This window comes from Salminus brasiliensis, chromosome 17 (genome assembly GCF_030463535.1).
Source record: "Salminus brasiliensis chromosome 17, fSalBra1.hap2, whole genome shotgun sequence".
Lineage (NCBI taxonomy): Eukaryota > Metazoa > Chordata > Actinopteri > Characiformes > Bryconidae > Salminus > Salminus brasiliensis.
This window is the reverse complement of record NC_132894.1, coordinates 2,998,179-3,014,765: the sequence shown is the minus strand read 5'-3', so window position 1 is coordinate 3,014,765 and position 16,587 is coordinate 2,998,179. Positions and strand designations below refer to the sequence as shown.

Sequence of the window (16,587 nt, the reverse complement as noted above, 5' to 3'; positions counted from 1 at the left end):
CCCTAAAGCATCAAGGTAGAAAAATTTTATTTTGAGATGTAAAAAAAAATGTCCCTTCAGTTAAATAAATTGTTTTCTCAATTTGATAAAGTGTGCCCTCTAAAACACACACACACACACACACATATATACTGTCATCTGTCTGCTTCATTTCTTATTTTTTCTTAATCTGTTCTATTCTTAACTGTACTGCCTTTTATATTTTACATATTTTAGCAAAATATTGAACAATATTTATGAATATTATTTGTGTAATTATTGTGTTGCTTAAATTAAAATTAAAATTGGGATCAATAAAGTATCTATCTATATATCTATCTAAACTTACAGATTTATTATAACGAGAAACTGTTATTTAACGTTAAGGGCACCATTTAATTAATCTAGGGAACAGTTTATGTCTCTAAATATTATTTTTCTACCGTAAACCTTCTGGGTTCGTCATTTTCAAACACGAGAGCGACTTTAAACTTGCCGGGTGTTTCCCCCCGGAAGCCCCAGTGTGGCAGTAGAGTGAGCATTTCGAGGGATCGAGGGGAGAAAGGACGCTGTTTGGGACACCGCCGAAAAATCACAAAGACTGAAAAGTCTGTAGCTTTGTTATTAGTGCTCAAAAAGGCACCTTATTGACGTCTCCTGACCTTCGACACCTTAATTCACGGCCCAGAGTGTCCGAGCTCCCTCCGTGCTGGTTTTCGTTAAAGAAAATACAGGTTTTGTGGAGAAAGCTGGCTTAGTGCTGGCTTAGTGCTGGCTTGCCTACTAGCCAAGTTTCGTGGAAGTTTGCAGAGTGGGGCTGCACAGGTGAGTTTTTAAACGTGGCGAGATTTTCTGCTCATTTGATTTATTGACTGAATTTGACGAACTTTAGAGATTCGTAAGGAGTGGAGATACATTTCCAGCAGCCTTTAGCTATAATCGAGATATGTACTACAGCCAACTTAGGGGTTAGCGAGCTAACCTAGCTAGCTAACCTAGTTAGCGAGCTACTTATTTTTCAGCGCTTTTCTCGCCGGTCTGGTTTAATGCCGCGGTCTCTGGCTGACTGGGGGATTTACTGGGAGGTTAAACGACTTCTCAATCAAACCAGTTTGATTTCAGATTTAATTTCAGTTGAATTTAATGGCAGTAAACCGGGTTGTTGAGAGAAGTGCGTTAGCATTGAGTTGCTCTGTGGCTCTTCTGGTATCATGGAAAAAAACACCACCATCAACAGAGGAGACGGAAGCTTACACCTAAGATACGCTGCATGTCCAAATGTTTGTGGACACCCCTTCCAATGAAGGCAATCAACTAGTTGAATCTGTGGTCAGTGACACAGATGTGTAAATGCACACACAGCTTGTCTACAGTCCCTGTAGAGAAGAAGAACTGCCAATAGAATAGGACTCAGCAGATCATCCATCATGACCCTATTGGCCCCATGCTGCCTAATAATGCCAGGAGTGGGCTTATAGAGGGGTATCAAAGTTTTTATAGAGGTTTACAGGTAGACACTCTCTCTGACCGCTGACTTTATGTTTATTTGGGTTTATTCTAATGTTATATAGAGTTAATTACAGGTAGACACTCTCACTGACCACTGACATTATGTTTATTTAGGTTTATTCTAACGTGTATATAAAGTATTACAGGTAGACACTCTCACTGACCACTGACTTTATGTTTATTAGGGTTTATTCTAATGTTATATAGAGTTAATTACAGGTAGACACTCTCTCTGACCACTGACTTTATGTTTATTTAGGTTTATTCTAACGTGTATATAAAGTATTACAGGTAGGCACTCTCTGACCACTCACTTTGTTTATTTAGGTTTATTCTAATGTTATATAGAGTTTTACAGGTAGACACTCTCGCTGACCGCTGACTTTATGTTTATTTAGGTTTATTCTAACGTGTATATAAAGTATTACAGGTAGACACTCTCACTGACCACTGACTTTATGTTTATTAGGGTTTATTCTAATGTTATATAGAGTTAATTACAGGTAGACACTCTCACTGACCACTGACTTTATGTTTATTTGGGTTTATTTTAATGTGTATATAAAGTTTTACAGGTAGACACTCTCACTGACCACTAACTTTATGTTTATTTAGGTTTATTCTAAAGTTATATCAAGTATTACAGGTAGACACTCTCACTGACCACTGACTACAACAGGTTTGTGATAGTAAAGGTTTATAGTGTTGACAGTAGTACAGTACAATTAGGGGAAGTAAGTTCTGCAGTTTCTTCTAAGTCATTCTGCTTTCTAGTTCCACATGCTTACGTGCACACACACATACACACACACACACACACACACACACACAATTGTGACTGTTCTGTCTCTCTGTTTGTACCTCCCTCTACTCACTATCTCCTCCAGTTCTTATTCCTCTGGTTCTCCTTCTGCATTTTTCCAAACACATCCTCCAAATCCATCCCTCCTGTTTTTCCTTTTCCCTGCTGTTTTTTCCACCTCTCTCTTGAACCATGTGCGACAATGGTGACCACGAGGACAAGCCACCTGCCCCACCTGTGAGGATGAGCAGCACGATCTTCAGTGGTGGTGGGAAGGACCACACGCTGTTGGCCAATCACAGCTCCAAGCCCCTCCCCTCTGTGCCGGAAGAGCGAAAGCCTCGAAACAAAATCATCTCCATCTTCTCAGGGGTCGAGAAAGGTGTGTCTGTGTGTGTCTGTGTGTGTCTGTGTGTGTCTGTGTGTCTGTGTGTCTGTGTGTCTGTGTGTGTCTGTGTGTGTCTGTGTGTGTCTGTGTGTGAATTATCCTGTTAATATCTGAAGGTTCTTGCATATGATTAAGGGGGAATTCAATAAATGACTTTACCTTACTTTAATTTATTTACAGTGGTGGTGATTGGTAGCAGGTGTCGGTCAGCATGACCACAGCTTGTCTAGTCCCTGTAGAGAAGTACTGCCAATAGAATAGGGCACTCTGGAGCCGATCGTTAACTTGAACCTATTGGCTCCATGCCTCATGCCAGGCGTGGGCTAAAGGAGTATAAAGTGTACATCCAACATCCTGACCTCACTAACACTTTTATCCCTGAATGCAATCAAATCCTCACAGCAGTGCTCTTCCAAAATCTAGTAGAAAGCCTTCCTCTCTTTCCTGGACAGTAGGGACAGTTACTCCAACAAAAGCTGGATCCATTTTTTAATACCCTTGATTTCAGAAGAAACAGTGAATGAGCAGATGTCCCATTACTTTTGTCCATCTAGTATCTCCTAGAGAAAGGTCAGTTTCTACCCAACACCTCGTTTAACCGCATATTCTGCCCACTGTCAGTTTTTTTTTGTTGTTGTTTGTTGTTTTTTAGGAAGTTGTTATTTGAGTTTATTTTAATGTTATATATCGTTAATTACAGGTAGACACTATCGCTGACCACTGACTTTATATAACATTAGAATAAACCCAAATAATCATAGAGTTAATTACAGGTAGACGCTCTCAGTGATCACTGACTTTGATTATTTAGGTTTATTTTAATGTTATATAGAGTTAATTACAGGTAGACACTATCGCTGACCACTGACTTTATGCTTATTTGGGTTTATTCTAATGTTATATAGAGTTAATTACATGTTGACACGCTCACTGACCACTGACTTTATGATTATTTGGTTTTATTCAAATGTTATATAGAGTTTTACAGGTAGACACTCTCACTGACCACTGACTTTATGATTATTTGGTTTTATTCAAATGTTATATAGAGTTAATTACAGGTAGACACTCTCACTGACCACAGGCTTTACAACATGTTTGTGATAGTATAGGGTTTAGAGTGTTGATAGTCAGTCGGTCAACATGACTACAACTCCAATATAGCCACTCTATTAACTATCCAAACCTGAGATTTATGTGGAACAGAAAAATATTAGCAAATCTAAATTCATCACAAATTTGGGGACTAATTTGACTTATAACTCCCTCCATGTATCCCTTTATCCCTCCACCATGAAATATTATTAGGGCTTATTTTAGTTTTATTATTAGTGTTTAAAAAAATAGCACAGATTAATTGGCCTTCTTGCTGCCCCCAACGCATCAGTACCAGTTCTGGTCACTAAAACATGATGGAGGCAAACAACGCTGCACTAACCACCCCCCTCTTCATACATTGACCTTGCGCCATTACCCAGACAGAGCTGTGAATAGAAGCACTGTGCTCTGCAGGTTCTGCAACTAGGAATTTTCATACCACCGGAGTCCTCCAAGAACCTTGAGGTCCAAGCCAGCACAGCGCCTGGTGCTGGAGCTAGCAGCCAAGCTTGTCAAGCCACACTGGACTAGGTCTAGTCTACCAAGACTAGCAAACTGGTTGAGGGCTGGTCAGGGTTTTACAGTTTTTCAGACTTCTAGATCTATCAGTTATTCATTCATTGATTCTCATCTGCTGAAATACATTCGTATTTTTATATACTTTCATAGCAAAACGTGATGGATGTGATTAATTAATCACAGTGTCATTAATTAGATATTTTTAATCACTATCAGCATTTTTTTTTTTTTAACTGCATTTAATGCCAAACTCTTCTCAGAACTCTGGTAGAACAGTGTTTCAGGCATCAGGCAGTGTCTTCATCACCATTAGGTGGATGAACTTTCTGTGAGGAGCTTTTATTAGAGCTTCAGAGCTTCAGAGCTGCTTCCCTTCACCTCCACTGTAGAACTCTGTGGAGTTCTGACCCGGTATCTCTAGAATGGAGAGTTTCACCCAACCCACCAAACCCCCAGTCTGCATCACTTTGTTTACGTCTTAACATCTTTTCTTTAACTGTACATCATCGGATCTGCAGTACAGAGGCATTCTGACGTGGTGACATTGAACATCTCTGGTGTTCCTCTAAAGGCCCAGACACGAAGGATTTTGAAACCTTGAGTTACGGCCTTTTAGAGATGTTTCAAGATGTCCGTTTTTAGCTGAAGTTCCTTTTAATGCTGCATGACCTTTTTAAGGCAGGAAGTGTTTTTTTTTTATTATTATTATTATTATTACACTTGTGAGTTGGTCACGCTGTAGACTGGTGATTATTAAATGTGTGATCTTTTTCTTAGGTGGAAGAAGGAAAGACCGGGACAAGGAGCGGCCCGAGATCTCGCCTCCGTCAGATTTCGAGCACACTATTCATGTGGGCTTTGATGCCGTCACTGGAGAGTTCACGGTGAGAGTCGGAGCGGTGACAATAATAATAATAATAATAATAATAATAATGTTTAAAACACTATTTGGCTGCAGCGGACTCAAGACATCGAAAGTATGAGAACCTGAAATTAGCATGAGAAATAGGTGGTTTGTTCACTGGGCAAAGTTTCGAAGGCGTACCTCAGCAGCACTCTCGCAGTTACATCACTTCGGCCTCACATCTGCAAGAGGTATAAGGCCAGCCTTTATTAAGCGCTGGTAGGGAGGCTTTGTATGCACTCGTTGTTAGCACAGTTGTTAAAGCAGTCTGCCTGCTACCTTACAATTTCCGGTGAATACGTGACTAAGAGAGAACTAGGCTAGAATCTGGGCTTTTACATTGACTGATGCTGCCTGTGTGTTTGTGCACTTTGGGATTGTTTGGATGTAAACCTAATTATATCTAATGATTCTATTCAGACATTATTTTAAGCATATTTCTTTGTGAAGGGAAACCCATAAACATAATGCTGGCTGTTCTGCTGAAGAGTTACATCTACAGTAATGGGTTAATATGTTAAACTTTTATTTACAGTTTTGTCAAAAATAAAAGGAATTTAAAATGATCAAGTTAACTCTTAGGAAAATTAATCGTTTAGATGAATCAACTTATCTGCATAAATTAGATCTACAGATTAATGAATAGAAAATTATTAGCCATTAGTGGCAGCCCTATATAACTGTAATGATAATAGTGTTATAGTGTATAGAACACATTTCACAGGTGGATGATATTTTTTTTTATTATATATTATATAAAAATTTCCATGAGATTTCCATGAGAAGGCAAAAATGTTCTTAACTTTGAATGGAAGACTTATATATATATATATATATATATATATATATATATATATATATATATATATATATATAAAGAGCTTATTCTTATATTATTTCTATTGGTTAAGTCATACAGAATTAACTACACAGTGTATAGAAGCAACTACAAGGTTCAAACACTAATAAAGCACTAATATATATATATATATATATATATATATATATATATATACACACACACACACACACACACACACATATATATATATATATATATATATATATATATATATATATATATATATATATATATAATGTTTATGTGTGTGTGTCTATATGGGGATATTACACACAAACAGGGGGAAAGTGCCGGTAATTAGAGCTGTGTGCTGCTTCTGTTGAGCGTCTGCTTTTACTCTGAGCTTTGTTGGCTGATGATGCTGCTAATCTTACTGTTCTGCATTTAGAACAGGTTTACACTGTAAAGTTTGACCTTTGCTAATAGTAGATTCTTTGGTCTATGCAAATGACTGCAGCAATGAGTTTTCATATGACTAATTATATGATTAGTGATCTTGAAAGTCTTTAGCATTTCCTGGTTCTCAGCTGAACATTTGTTGCCGAGGGCAAATCTGTTGAAAGCATGATGAGCTTCCACATCGCTGACATTTTTACACTGCAGCATCCGAGTGTGCGAGAGTGTGGCAGGAAGTTCTCAGTTCTAATAATTGGCACTTCTTTTCTTTGTATTATGTGAAGTATATGATGCATCATCGTTGTCCTGCAAAAACTCTTTAGGAGATTTTTGTTTGTTTTTGTTTTATAATTCGATTCTTCACTCATTCCCTCCCCAAATTGGGCCTTCCATTACCCAACCGATACGTATTCCCCCCCATCCCAAATCGCATGCAGTGCTCTTGACACTAGTGAGGGCGGGCCAACACACGCACCCCCACCCACCACTCCGACACGTGCAAGGTCAAGTAACTCAGTTTTCAAATTGCCGCTGACGCAACATCACCAGGCAACCAGTGGACCTGGAAGGATGCGCTGCATACCCGCCTCCACTGTACCAGCCTGCTGACGCCAGTGACTGCCAGCACCGCAGCCCTCTCCACCCTGGAGAGAGCAAGGCCAATTGTGCTCTCTTGGGGCCTCGGCTGCTGATGGCTAGCAGCCAGGATTCAAACCAGCGATCCTCCAATCATAGTGACAACGCCTTAAATCAGCTGGACCAATCGGGGCACCATATTTTGGAGCATTTCTATTGGTTCGTTCATCATGAAATTGTGACTCAATGTAAAGAATTCAGTCAAAAAGTGAAGAATGTAAAATGGAGGTTCCATATTTTGGCCTGACCACATTAATATAATGTATAATAGCTTCTGTAATCCTTAATATTTTTATTATCCCTAATAGGGCAATTTATTGCAGCCATCAAACACCCAAAAAAATAATCTATACCATAACTTCACCATTAAATTACCTTAAATTTCTGTAACAGTCTGGGATCAGTGTGTCCTTAAGTCTAGTTGTCCTACATATTAGCAAAAGAAAGCAACGTAACCTCCTACCTTGAACTCCCCACCAGTATATCCTGCACCCTAAATGCACTACACCCATGCATTACACTGTTCTCCTGCTCCTTTCATTAACCAGCACCTCACACTTCACTTTGCTTTGAACCCTAGGGAATGCCAGAGCAGTGGGCACGATTACTGCAGACCTCCAACATCACCAAGTACGAACAAAAGAAGAACCCTCAAGCTGTGCTAGATGTCCTCAAGTTCTACGATTCCACAGGCAACAGCAGGCAGAAGTACCTCAGCTTCTCCTCAGGTGAGATGTTTGTGTGTCAGTTTGAGGGAATTCTTAGGTCTGCTGCAGAATTGATGTAATTGTTTCATACAAACAGATTAAGTTTGGTCGTGGACTAAACCGCAATGTCTGCGTGTTTCTCGATGGGGATCTGGTGTACTAGCTCATCGTGCATTAATAAATGCATACAACAATACAGTTGCATACAACATCTCTAAGCGATGCCATAGAATCCATGTCATTAAATCTGAACCTTGAATCCAGCTTCCAGTCCTGGATTTTGTTCTCGCAGGAAGTTGAGGGAACAGTTGATGTTATTGATTATTCTAGTAGATCTCTGCCATAGAAGAAGCTTCCACAAAGAACTACTAAGAAAATATTGATAAATATTGATAAGTAATGAAAATGATGAAATTATGTTTTGCAGTACTGTATCGGTTCTCAATACAATATTGAATGTAATTAATAGTTCATATCCAAAGATTGGTGTCAGACAGTGGTTTATTTAGTGTTGTGTTTAAACCCCTGACCACTAGAGAGCAGTGTTGTAGTCTCTCTTCAGATCCCACTTGCATCAGTTGTTCTGATTGCGTTAAAAGTCAACTTTTCTATTACATATTTGTTTTTCTCGATTACTTTTATGCATATATGCATATGATTGTGTGTTTCTTATACTATGACTTGGGGTTGATCGAATTAAAAAAAAAGCCGATACTTAGAACCTCTTATCGACATAATCTTGCCAGGTGTCCATTATTTATGTCAGTCGTACCGTCCCCTTAAAAACTACTACCATGCCAGAGTCCGAGAGAGCACATGTTGGCCCCCACAGGCATCTGTTAGCTGGTGCCGTGACACTGCAGAGCTGGGGACCCGGAGCTTTTCCTCCGAGTGTGTCGGTGGCCCAGCGAAGCCGATGTACAGTTGTAAAAGAGGTGGTGGCTGACTTTACATGCATCAGAGGAGACGTGCGTTAGGTCCTTACCCACCTTGTGTCGGGAGCATTGCTAGTGCTGGGGAGCACTACGAACGGGTGGGTAGTGTGTAGTCATGTGACTCCGCCTCGTCCAGTCTGCGACATGGAAACAGAATAGAGGAGAACTCGAACACTGATTGATTATTATCAATCGAAATGATCGTAAAATGCTGTGCAAAATAATCATGATACTGATTTGAGGTCATATTGCCCAGCACTGCTATGACTTTTATTAATTTAAAAATGGGTGATAAAAAAACAAAAACAAAAAAAAAAACACGAATCGTGAATTGTAACTCCTGTATTGCAGCTCTAATTGGTTCCTGCCAATACACAGCCCTATAACAAGCCAGAAAAGGGATGTGTGAGCATAAAAAAAAATATTTTAAAGGTCACTACATAGAGATTCCTAACCGGCATAAAGGTTCTTCACACTCTCACATCTCCATTACAAACCAGAAACCTACAGAGCTGGTTCTTCTATGGCGTCTCTTAAAGAACCAATTGAAGTGTAGCCTTTATGCCATTATATATGGGTTACAAATACAGTGATGAAGCTTTTCTCCTGATGTCTCTTGTGTCACCAGCTAATGTGTCATACAATGTCTTTCTTTTTCCTCCTAATCAGAGAAGGATGGATTCCCCTCAGGAGAACATTCAGTAAGTGCTGTTGATGGTTAATTTCCAGAACGTCATATGTTTTGTTGTCTTAAAAAAAATTTTTTTTTTTTATTATCATCAATAAAATTCCACCTTTTTTGTTAAATACACAGCCCACCAAAAAGAGCACAGAACCGCCCTCGCCAAACGTGAAAAACATAGATGACGACGACGATGATGACGACGAGGAGGTGCCTCCGCCTGTTGTTGCACCACGGCCAGAGCACACCAAGGGAGTAAGAGAGAGCCGTTTACAGAGAAACCTTCAATCAGTGTTTGTGTTTTTGTCCAGACTGAGATCAGTTCAGGATGAATTAATGACTTATTGAACTAATTCATTTATTTAAATATGCTGAAAAATTTAGATGCCGCTTTAGTATCCTTAACAGAATTAGCTAAAATAAAAGTATTATGGTACTATTTGTGTACTTAATATACATTAATAGTCCTTTTACTATTTACATATTTCTAGCTGTCGTGAGCCTAACGTCCCCATGTTTCTCCCCTTGTCCTTTAGGCGAATACACGGTCAGTGCTCGATCCCATACCTCCACCAGTCTCCTGTCCAGATGGAGATGTGGCTAGCAAGGCTGCAGACAAACAGAAACCCAAAAAGGGCAAGATGACTGACGAGGAGATCATGGATAAACTGAGTATGACCGTGCACATACAGTCTGTTTCTATATGGTGAACATTGTGAATGTGATTATTATCAGCAGATGCTTAAAACTGACGCTTAACAAAACACTAAATGGACAGAAGTATTGGGACACCTATACATTACCCCTACAGGAGCTTTTATGATATCTCATTCTAACTCTATAGGGGTTAATATGGAGTTGGTCCCACTTTGCAGCTCTAACAGCAGGTCTGGAGTTCTGCAGTTATTGAGTCAGCATAGTGTTGGAGACTTTTCTGCACTATGCTTTGAGCTCAGCACTCGTGACCCCATAATGTTATGGCTGATTGGTGTGTCTGTACATAATGCTGATTTTATTTTATTATTTTTTTTATGTATTACTAACAGCTTTGGGATTGGTGAATATGGAAACATTGGATATTGGCATTAATGTCATAGTTATAGTTGGTAACTTTTTCAGAGTAGAAATGCTCATATAGGATCCATGCTTTCTATTCGGTCGTGTTCCTTCGTCTGTCAAAGGCAAAAGTTGAATCTAGTCTGGTAGATGTTGAGAAACCGGGTACCCAGAACCCATGAGCAATTCCCTTCTTGTGTTTCACTTCTCCTTCTAAGTTTATCACCCAACTCCTCTTCCTGTTCTGTCATTTCAGGAACCATTGTTAGTATTGGAGATCCTAAAAAGAAGTACACCCGATATGAGAAAATTGGACAAGGGTGAGTTGTGGTGTTGGGCCTTCACTGGTATTGAAATTCATTCTTTAGTTACGCCATAAACACCTAGCACAAACACATTTTCCTCTACCACAGAGCTTCAGGAACAGTGTTTACAGCCATCGATGTTGCTACTGGACAAGAGGTAAGAAACCTGAAGCTGCCATTGAATTAAATTTACATTCCGATACCCTGGATGCTATTCAACTTGGCATAGTAATGTTGCAATGATGCTGTAAACAGTCAGTGTAACCCGGTATGATTGGCATTGCATACAACAACAGTGGACCTCACCTTATGGCTTTGGATGCAGTAAACCCTCCAAGATATCTAAGTTTTAGCCGCCTAGGCATACACAGTTTTTTACTGTAGAAGCTCCAGCTCTCATCAGAACAGATAAAGCAGGTGAACATGAATCCAGTAAAAAGGAGAAACAAGAGCTTCTCATTCTGAAGAAAGAAAGTAGTGAGATCTTGTCGGTGAGCTAGTCTGAAGAACAGAGCTCGGTTCCTCCAGGTTTCTCCTGGACGCCCCCCAGTCCAGCCAGCACAGCGTGGAGGATGTGTTCAACTCCATCATCAGCAGCAGCAGCAGCTTACCTGATTTACCATCATTAAGCCCTGATTTACCACCAAACCAGGTGTTGATCTGAGGAGAACTCTAAATAATACTAGACTCCATGAGAGAGGAGAACTTTGGAGATGTTCTAATGATGAACACAGTGATGGAGAACCATCTCCACTTTCTGTAGGAGTGTTATTATTAGTGTTTATTCAAATATCAGAGTTTTACTGAGCAGATAACTGCTCAGATAAGCAGCTTTCCATGCAGATTTTTCTAGATGCCTAAAACCTTTGCATGTGTTTTGCATGTATGTGTAGTGCATTTAAGGCCTGTATATTGTACTGTATTTTCTTTCACTGTATTGAAGTGTAATTCCATATCCTACTTTTCCTTGTTTGTTTTTTTAGGTGGCCATCAAGCAGATCAACCTGCAGAAGCAACCCAAGAAGGAGCTAATAATCAATGAAATTCTTGTAATGAAGGAGCTGAAAAACCCCAACATTGTGAACTTTTTAGACAGGTACTTTTTCATAGCAGACGAATGTTACATTTGTGTGTAATGCTGGTCTTCCTTGTTATTATGCTATTATCTTATAACAGCATGGCAATATTGGACTTGCTGTACTGTGTCAAGTGACTTGTATGTCTTGTGAAAGCTTTCTGGTAGGAGAAGAGCTCTTTGTGGTGATGGAGTACCTAGCTGGTGGCTCACTGACTGATGTAGTGACTGAGACGTGTATGGATGAGGCTCAGATTGCTGCTGTTTGCAGAGAGGTATGCATATTGCTGCATTCTTGGGGCCCTGTACAGTTTCCTGTGCTCCTCACTCTACAGCAAGTTTCATCAGTCTTCTTCACAAAGAATCTGTGTCATATAGGTCCTATTCAGTCAACTGTTTGAAGACTGAGACCAACTGATAAAATAAGAGTGAAAACCTGCAGCCACGCCAGCCCTTTGTAGATAAGATCAGTGGCCCCTGCTCTAAGGCAGCTTCCAATCATCCAGTGCTGAAAATTTGGATTATGTAACAGTGCATGATCAACAGTTTAATGTTACGTAAAGTTCACAGTGCCAGTTCTGTCTTAGACATGCAGATACCTCTAAGATCTTTATTTTTCACCGCTGAGATCTTTGAATCCACCCTCAGGTTGAATTGCTTGTGTTTTTTTCCTCATAATTGTTTTGCAGTGTTTACAAGCGCTAGAGTTCCTTCATGCCAACCAAGTCATCCATCGAGACATCAAGAGTGACAATGTGCTGCTGGGAATGGACGGTTCTGTCAAACTCAGTATGTCAAAAAAAATAAAAAAAATAAAAAGCACAGGCAGCCCTAATTGAAGACCTTGTTAACACACTCACTTGGTTTATTGGTTATTGGTGTATTAATAAAGGCTTGGGAGGGTTGTAGAAGTGACCTTTTTTAACAAATTAGAATCTACAGGTTATAAGTAGAGCTGAATCTCTAGTAATGTTTTCTCAAATTGTTAAACCTGTTCATTTTAATTTGGTTGACCACGTATGTTGGAATGACAGTGTGTATAAAATGGATGCATTGCCATCATTTTTGTCATCAACCTTTTGTTTTGTTGCATATAAAGACAAACAAGTAGAGCAATCAAGAAAATGCAAGGGGATACATGCAAAAGATTTAATATGGTCACAAATCACAACAATCAGTGTTGTCTTTTTCTTGCTGTCCTAAGCATAAGCACATTGAATTTTCAGATATTAACAATTGGTTCTTATTCTCCATCTTCTCCTCCACTGTGTAGCGGACTTTGGCTTCTGTGCTCAGATCACCCCGGAGCAGAGTAAGCGCAGCACCATGGTGGGCACACCCTACTGGATGGCCCCAGAGGTCGTTACCCGTAAAGCTTACGGGCCCAAAGTGGACATCTGGTCTCTGGGTATCATGGCTATCGAGATGGTGGAAGGCGAGCCTCCGTATCTCAATGAGAATCCGCTGAGGGTAAGGTGTCGTTTTTTTGTTTTGTTTTGTTTTTTTTGTTTTTTTTTTTGCATAATCTTCAATGCTTGGCTTCACACTAGCACCTCAACAGGTTCTGTAGGTTGGAGCTTAATGATTTCTCTGTTTACTGTTACTGTGACTAAAGCTGGCAACTGTCTACAGGGTTGCAGAAAAGTCACCAAACATTGCTGGACGAATAGACTGAAGCTTGATTATTAACAAATACACTCCCCTCCTTTCTCTCCATGCAGGCCCTTTACCTAATTGCCACAAATGGAACACCTGAGCTGCAGAGTCCTGAGAAGCTGTCCCCTATTTTCCGTGACTTTCTGGCTCGATGCTTGGAGATGGATGTAGAAAAGAGAGGCAGCAGCAAAGAGCTCTTGCAGGTAAGTAAGAGAGAGGGGCATGCTGTAAAGAATCAGCAAAGCATTGCCAAAAGATAAATAGACTGTGCTCAATTTACAAGGCTCATGTCTCAGTTCCGGTCTTTGCTAATATCCAACCTTTCTTGCCTTGAAGTGCAAATCAAGGTCACGTGACCCATGACTGAACCACGTGACATGAACAGCATCTTTGGACAAGCTACTTATTGACATGAGGCTAAACAGGCAGTGAGCATCGTTTGGAGATAGCCAGCAATAGCCAGGGGCACCACATGGGTGGTTATGGTTGGGGTATTAATTGGGCTGTAATTTGAGTATTTTGGTAGAATTGTTAGCGCTGTGAGGCCACATGTAATATCTTTTCATTGGACCCAAAATTGGGACCTGTCGATGGCTGTTGTGTGTAAGTTATAATAAATATAATTAAGAGGATAAATTAAGAGGATAAAGATAACAGTGGCAAGAAAAAAAGCTACCTCAGAGCTGGAGAAGCAAACCTTGGGAGGAACCGTGCAAGACTCCCAAGGGTGGACCCATCCTCCTCTGGTCAAAACCACTTATAATTTACTAAATGGTAGAGTGGTAGAAAGACTCCTTAACACCACAGAAATCCACTGTCATGCACAGGTCGACTGCTATAATAACTGCTCTGCATATACCATCATATATCCAAGTGTTGGTACATCAGGATGACCCACAGATGTAGTTTGAAGGAGTGTGACCTTTGACTGCTTTCTCTTTCCGTCCTCTGCAGCATCCTTTCTTGAAGCTGGCAAAGCCTCTGTCCAGCCTCACACCACTCATTCTGGCTGCCAAGGACGCCATGAAGAACAACCGCTAGGGCCTTCCCCGGACAAGCAATGGAGCCTGAAGAGCTCAACAAACACACGCTCATACACACACACACACACTGCTGAAGGGACTCTGTGTGCCAACAAGCCAGCCAGTATTGCAAAAACAACATTTCTACAAGCATTTAAGACTGCGGGAACATAAAGGTGGACGTATGAAGTGTTCTGTTTCTTCTAGGTCATCGTAGCCTTTCTTACATGGGTTTATGCTGCACAGATCTTCAGTGTTTTGCTTTTCTCTCCATTTCTGCTCATCTGACTATCCTAAATGGAGGAGACCTGATGCATTAGTGCTTGAGAAAGGGTCGGGGGGGGGGGGTATTTCAGATGCATTTGGGATGTTTTTGTTAATCGTTACATTTCTGTAGGAGGAGTCATGACCTACAACTGTGTTTCTACTGTGCCCTCTAGTTCTAGCTCACCCTGATTAGGATGGAGGGCACCTTTTTAAAAACCAGCATAAACCATTTGTGCTGTAGTTTGTTACCCGTCTTGTTGGGGTTTTTTCCCCCTCTTTTTTTTTTTTTTTTTTTAATATTCAAGCATGAACCGTTATATACTGGTACAAATAGGACCAGTTTCTGTTACTGGACTTTCTAACATCAGTGAAGCCATTCATGAATTATGTATGTTCTATATTTAAAGAAGCATGACGTCTATTTTCACACAGTCAGCCCAGACTTTCAGACTACATCATTTGAGTATGTTGATTTTTTTTTTTGTAGTAACTAACATTTGTTTATTATAAGGTAACCATAGCTGTTAATAAGTCATGATGGCATGATAAGTAGACCAAAAATCCCATGTTTTGAGTCCGTCTGCATCTTGCATCAACATCAATTGAAGGTGTTCTATACATCTCCAAGAGAGATTTGTGCAGTTTTAGCTTTTTTTATTTTTATTATTATTATTATTCTCAAAGATCTGAAACCCAGTTCTGCATTAAGTGCCATATTTGCTGAAGCACGTTGTTAGTCATCAGAGCTAGTCGTCAGTTTTTAAGACTGAATGCGGCTGTTTTGATGTGCTAGCAAAAGTGAACTTCAGTCCTGGTCTGAAGGAAACAGTTGATAAAAAAGTATTATTTACCTGTTTACCTGGTTGTTGTTGTTTGTTGTTGTCTTTGTGTCAAGAATGCTCATGGGGGGGCTCTGCCAGCAGTATCTGGAAAAACATGTTCATGCCCAAATACTTTTCGCAGTTTCCTAAACCTAGATTAGGCCTTAATCCACACGGTTGTAACATGTATGGTGTAGGACAGGGGTTCTCAAATGTTCAGCAGCCAGGGAATATTTATTTTATGAGCAGAATTCACCTGTTGTTTAAATTTAAGGTACACTTGTAGTGTCATAATGGATATGAAAACAATAGATATATAGATAGATAGATATAAGAAAATGGTAAAGTCTCTCTACGGCTAGCTTGGTCTTTGTGTTGTGACATCACATGTTGCTCTCTGTTGTCCACTTTAACTCCAGTATATCATTCACTGGTCTACCCAGCTTTAGCTGGAGCGTGACACCACCCAACAGAGCCAAGCCTTTACTGAGAGTCTTCTTTTTTTCCCGTAGGACAATGGTAGTCCAGTGTAACCGTATAACAGTGCGGCAGTTGTGACGTACTAGTAGAAGCATTTTGCCTATTTTTTTTATGTTTTTTTAATAATAAAGATAACATTTGTATTTGGTTTATACATCATATTTTAATAGCACTGGGCATGTACACTGTCAAGTCATACAGGTCATAATAGTCCTAAAGTGACTATAGTGATAAAGGTGGAGTAGATAAATACTAAGAGTCAATACTGTGTAACAGCACAGCACAAGTGTTCAAAAAGATTGGAATCTGTGTTTTTATTATTATTATTATTATTATTATTTTAATAAAATCTATTTGGTTCTGGATACATGTGTAAAATGAACTTGGTACAGTATACCAGTTCCATAGCTTTCCAATAAGTAAAAATAAATAAAGTAAATAAAATCTACACATGCAGAATGATGGACAGAGCTGAAGGGGTTTCTGAA

The 16,587-nt window shown here is 39.8% G+C and overlaps 1 protein-coding gene across 2 annotated transcripts; it reads left to right on the top strand.

Moving 5' to 3' along the window:
- Positions 1-540: 540 nt before the first annotated feature.
- On the top strand, positions 541-15,654 carry pak2b (p21 protein (Cdc42/Rac)-activated kinase 2b). 2 transcript variants are annotated; one of them, XM_072660100.1, is made up of 15 exons: positions 541-804; positions 2,507-2,672; positions 5,073-5,179; positions 7,674-7,821; positions 9,405-9,436; positions 9,550-9,672; positions 9,954-10,089; positions 10,730-10,793; positions 10,887-10,935; positions 11,762-11,874; positions 12,011-12,128; positions 12,543-12,642; positions 13,127-13,323; positions 13,575-13,712; positions 14,464-15,654. In XM_072660100.1, exons 2-15 carry the CDS (start codon positions 2,534-2,536, stop codon positions 14,548-14,550), a joined length of 1,551 nt encoding a protein of 516 aa, XP_072516201.1. In that variant the 5' UTR covers positions 541-804; positions 2,507-2,533; the 3' UTR covers positions 14,551-15,654. The 2 variants fall into 2 exon arrangements, with proteins under 2 accessions (XP_072516201.1, XP_072516200.1); XM_072660099.1 differs by having other exon boundaries at positions 2,376-2,672.
- Positions 15,655-16,587: the final 933 nt, after the last annotated feature.

Excerpts from the sequence above, each read along its gene's own strand:
- pak2b (XM_072660099.1), top strand. The coding sequence starts at position 2,483 with ATGTGCGACAATGGTGACCACGAGGACAAGCCACCTGCCCCACCTGTG. Across the intron at positions 9,673-9,953 it reads GGCCAGAGCACACCAAGGGA|GCGAATACACGGTCAGTGCT; the intron begins GTAAGAGAGAGC and ends CTTGTCCTTTAG. Across the intron at positions 11,875-12,010 it reads ATTGTGAACTTTTTAGACAG|CTTTCTGGTAGGAGAAGAGC; the intron begins GTACTTTTTCAT and ends GTCTTGTGAAAG.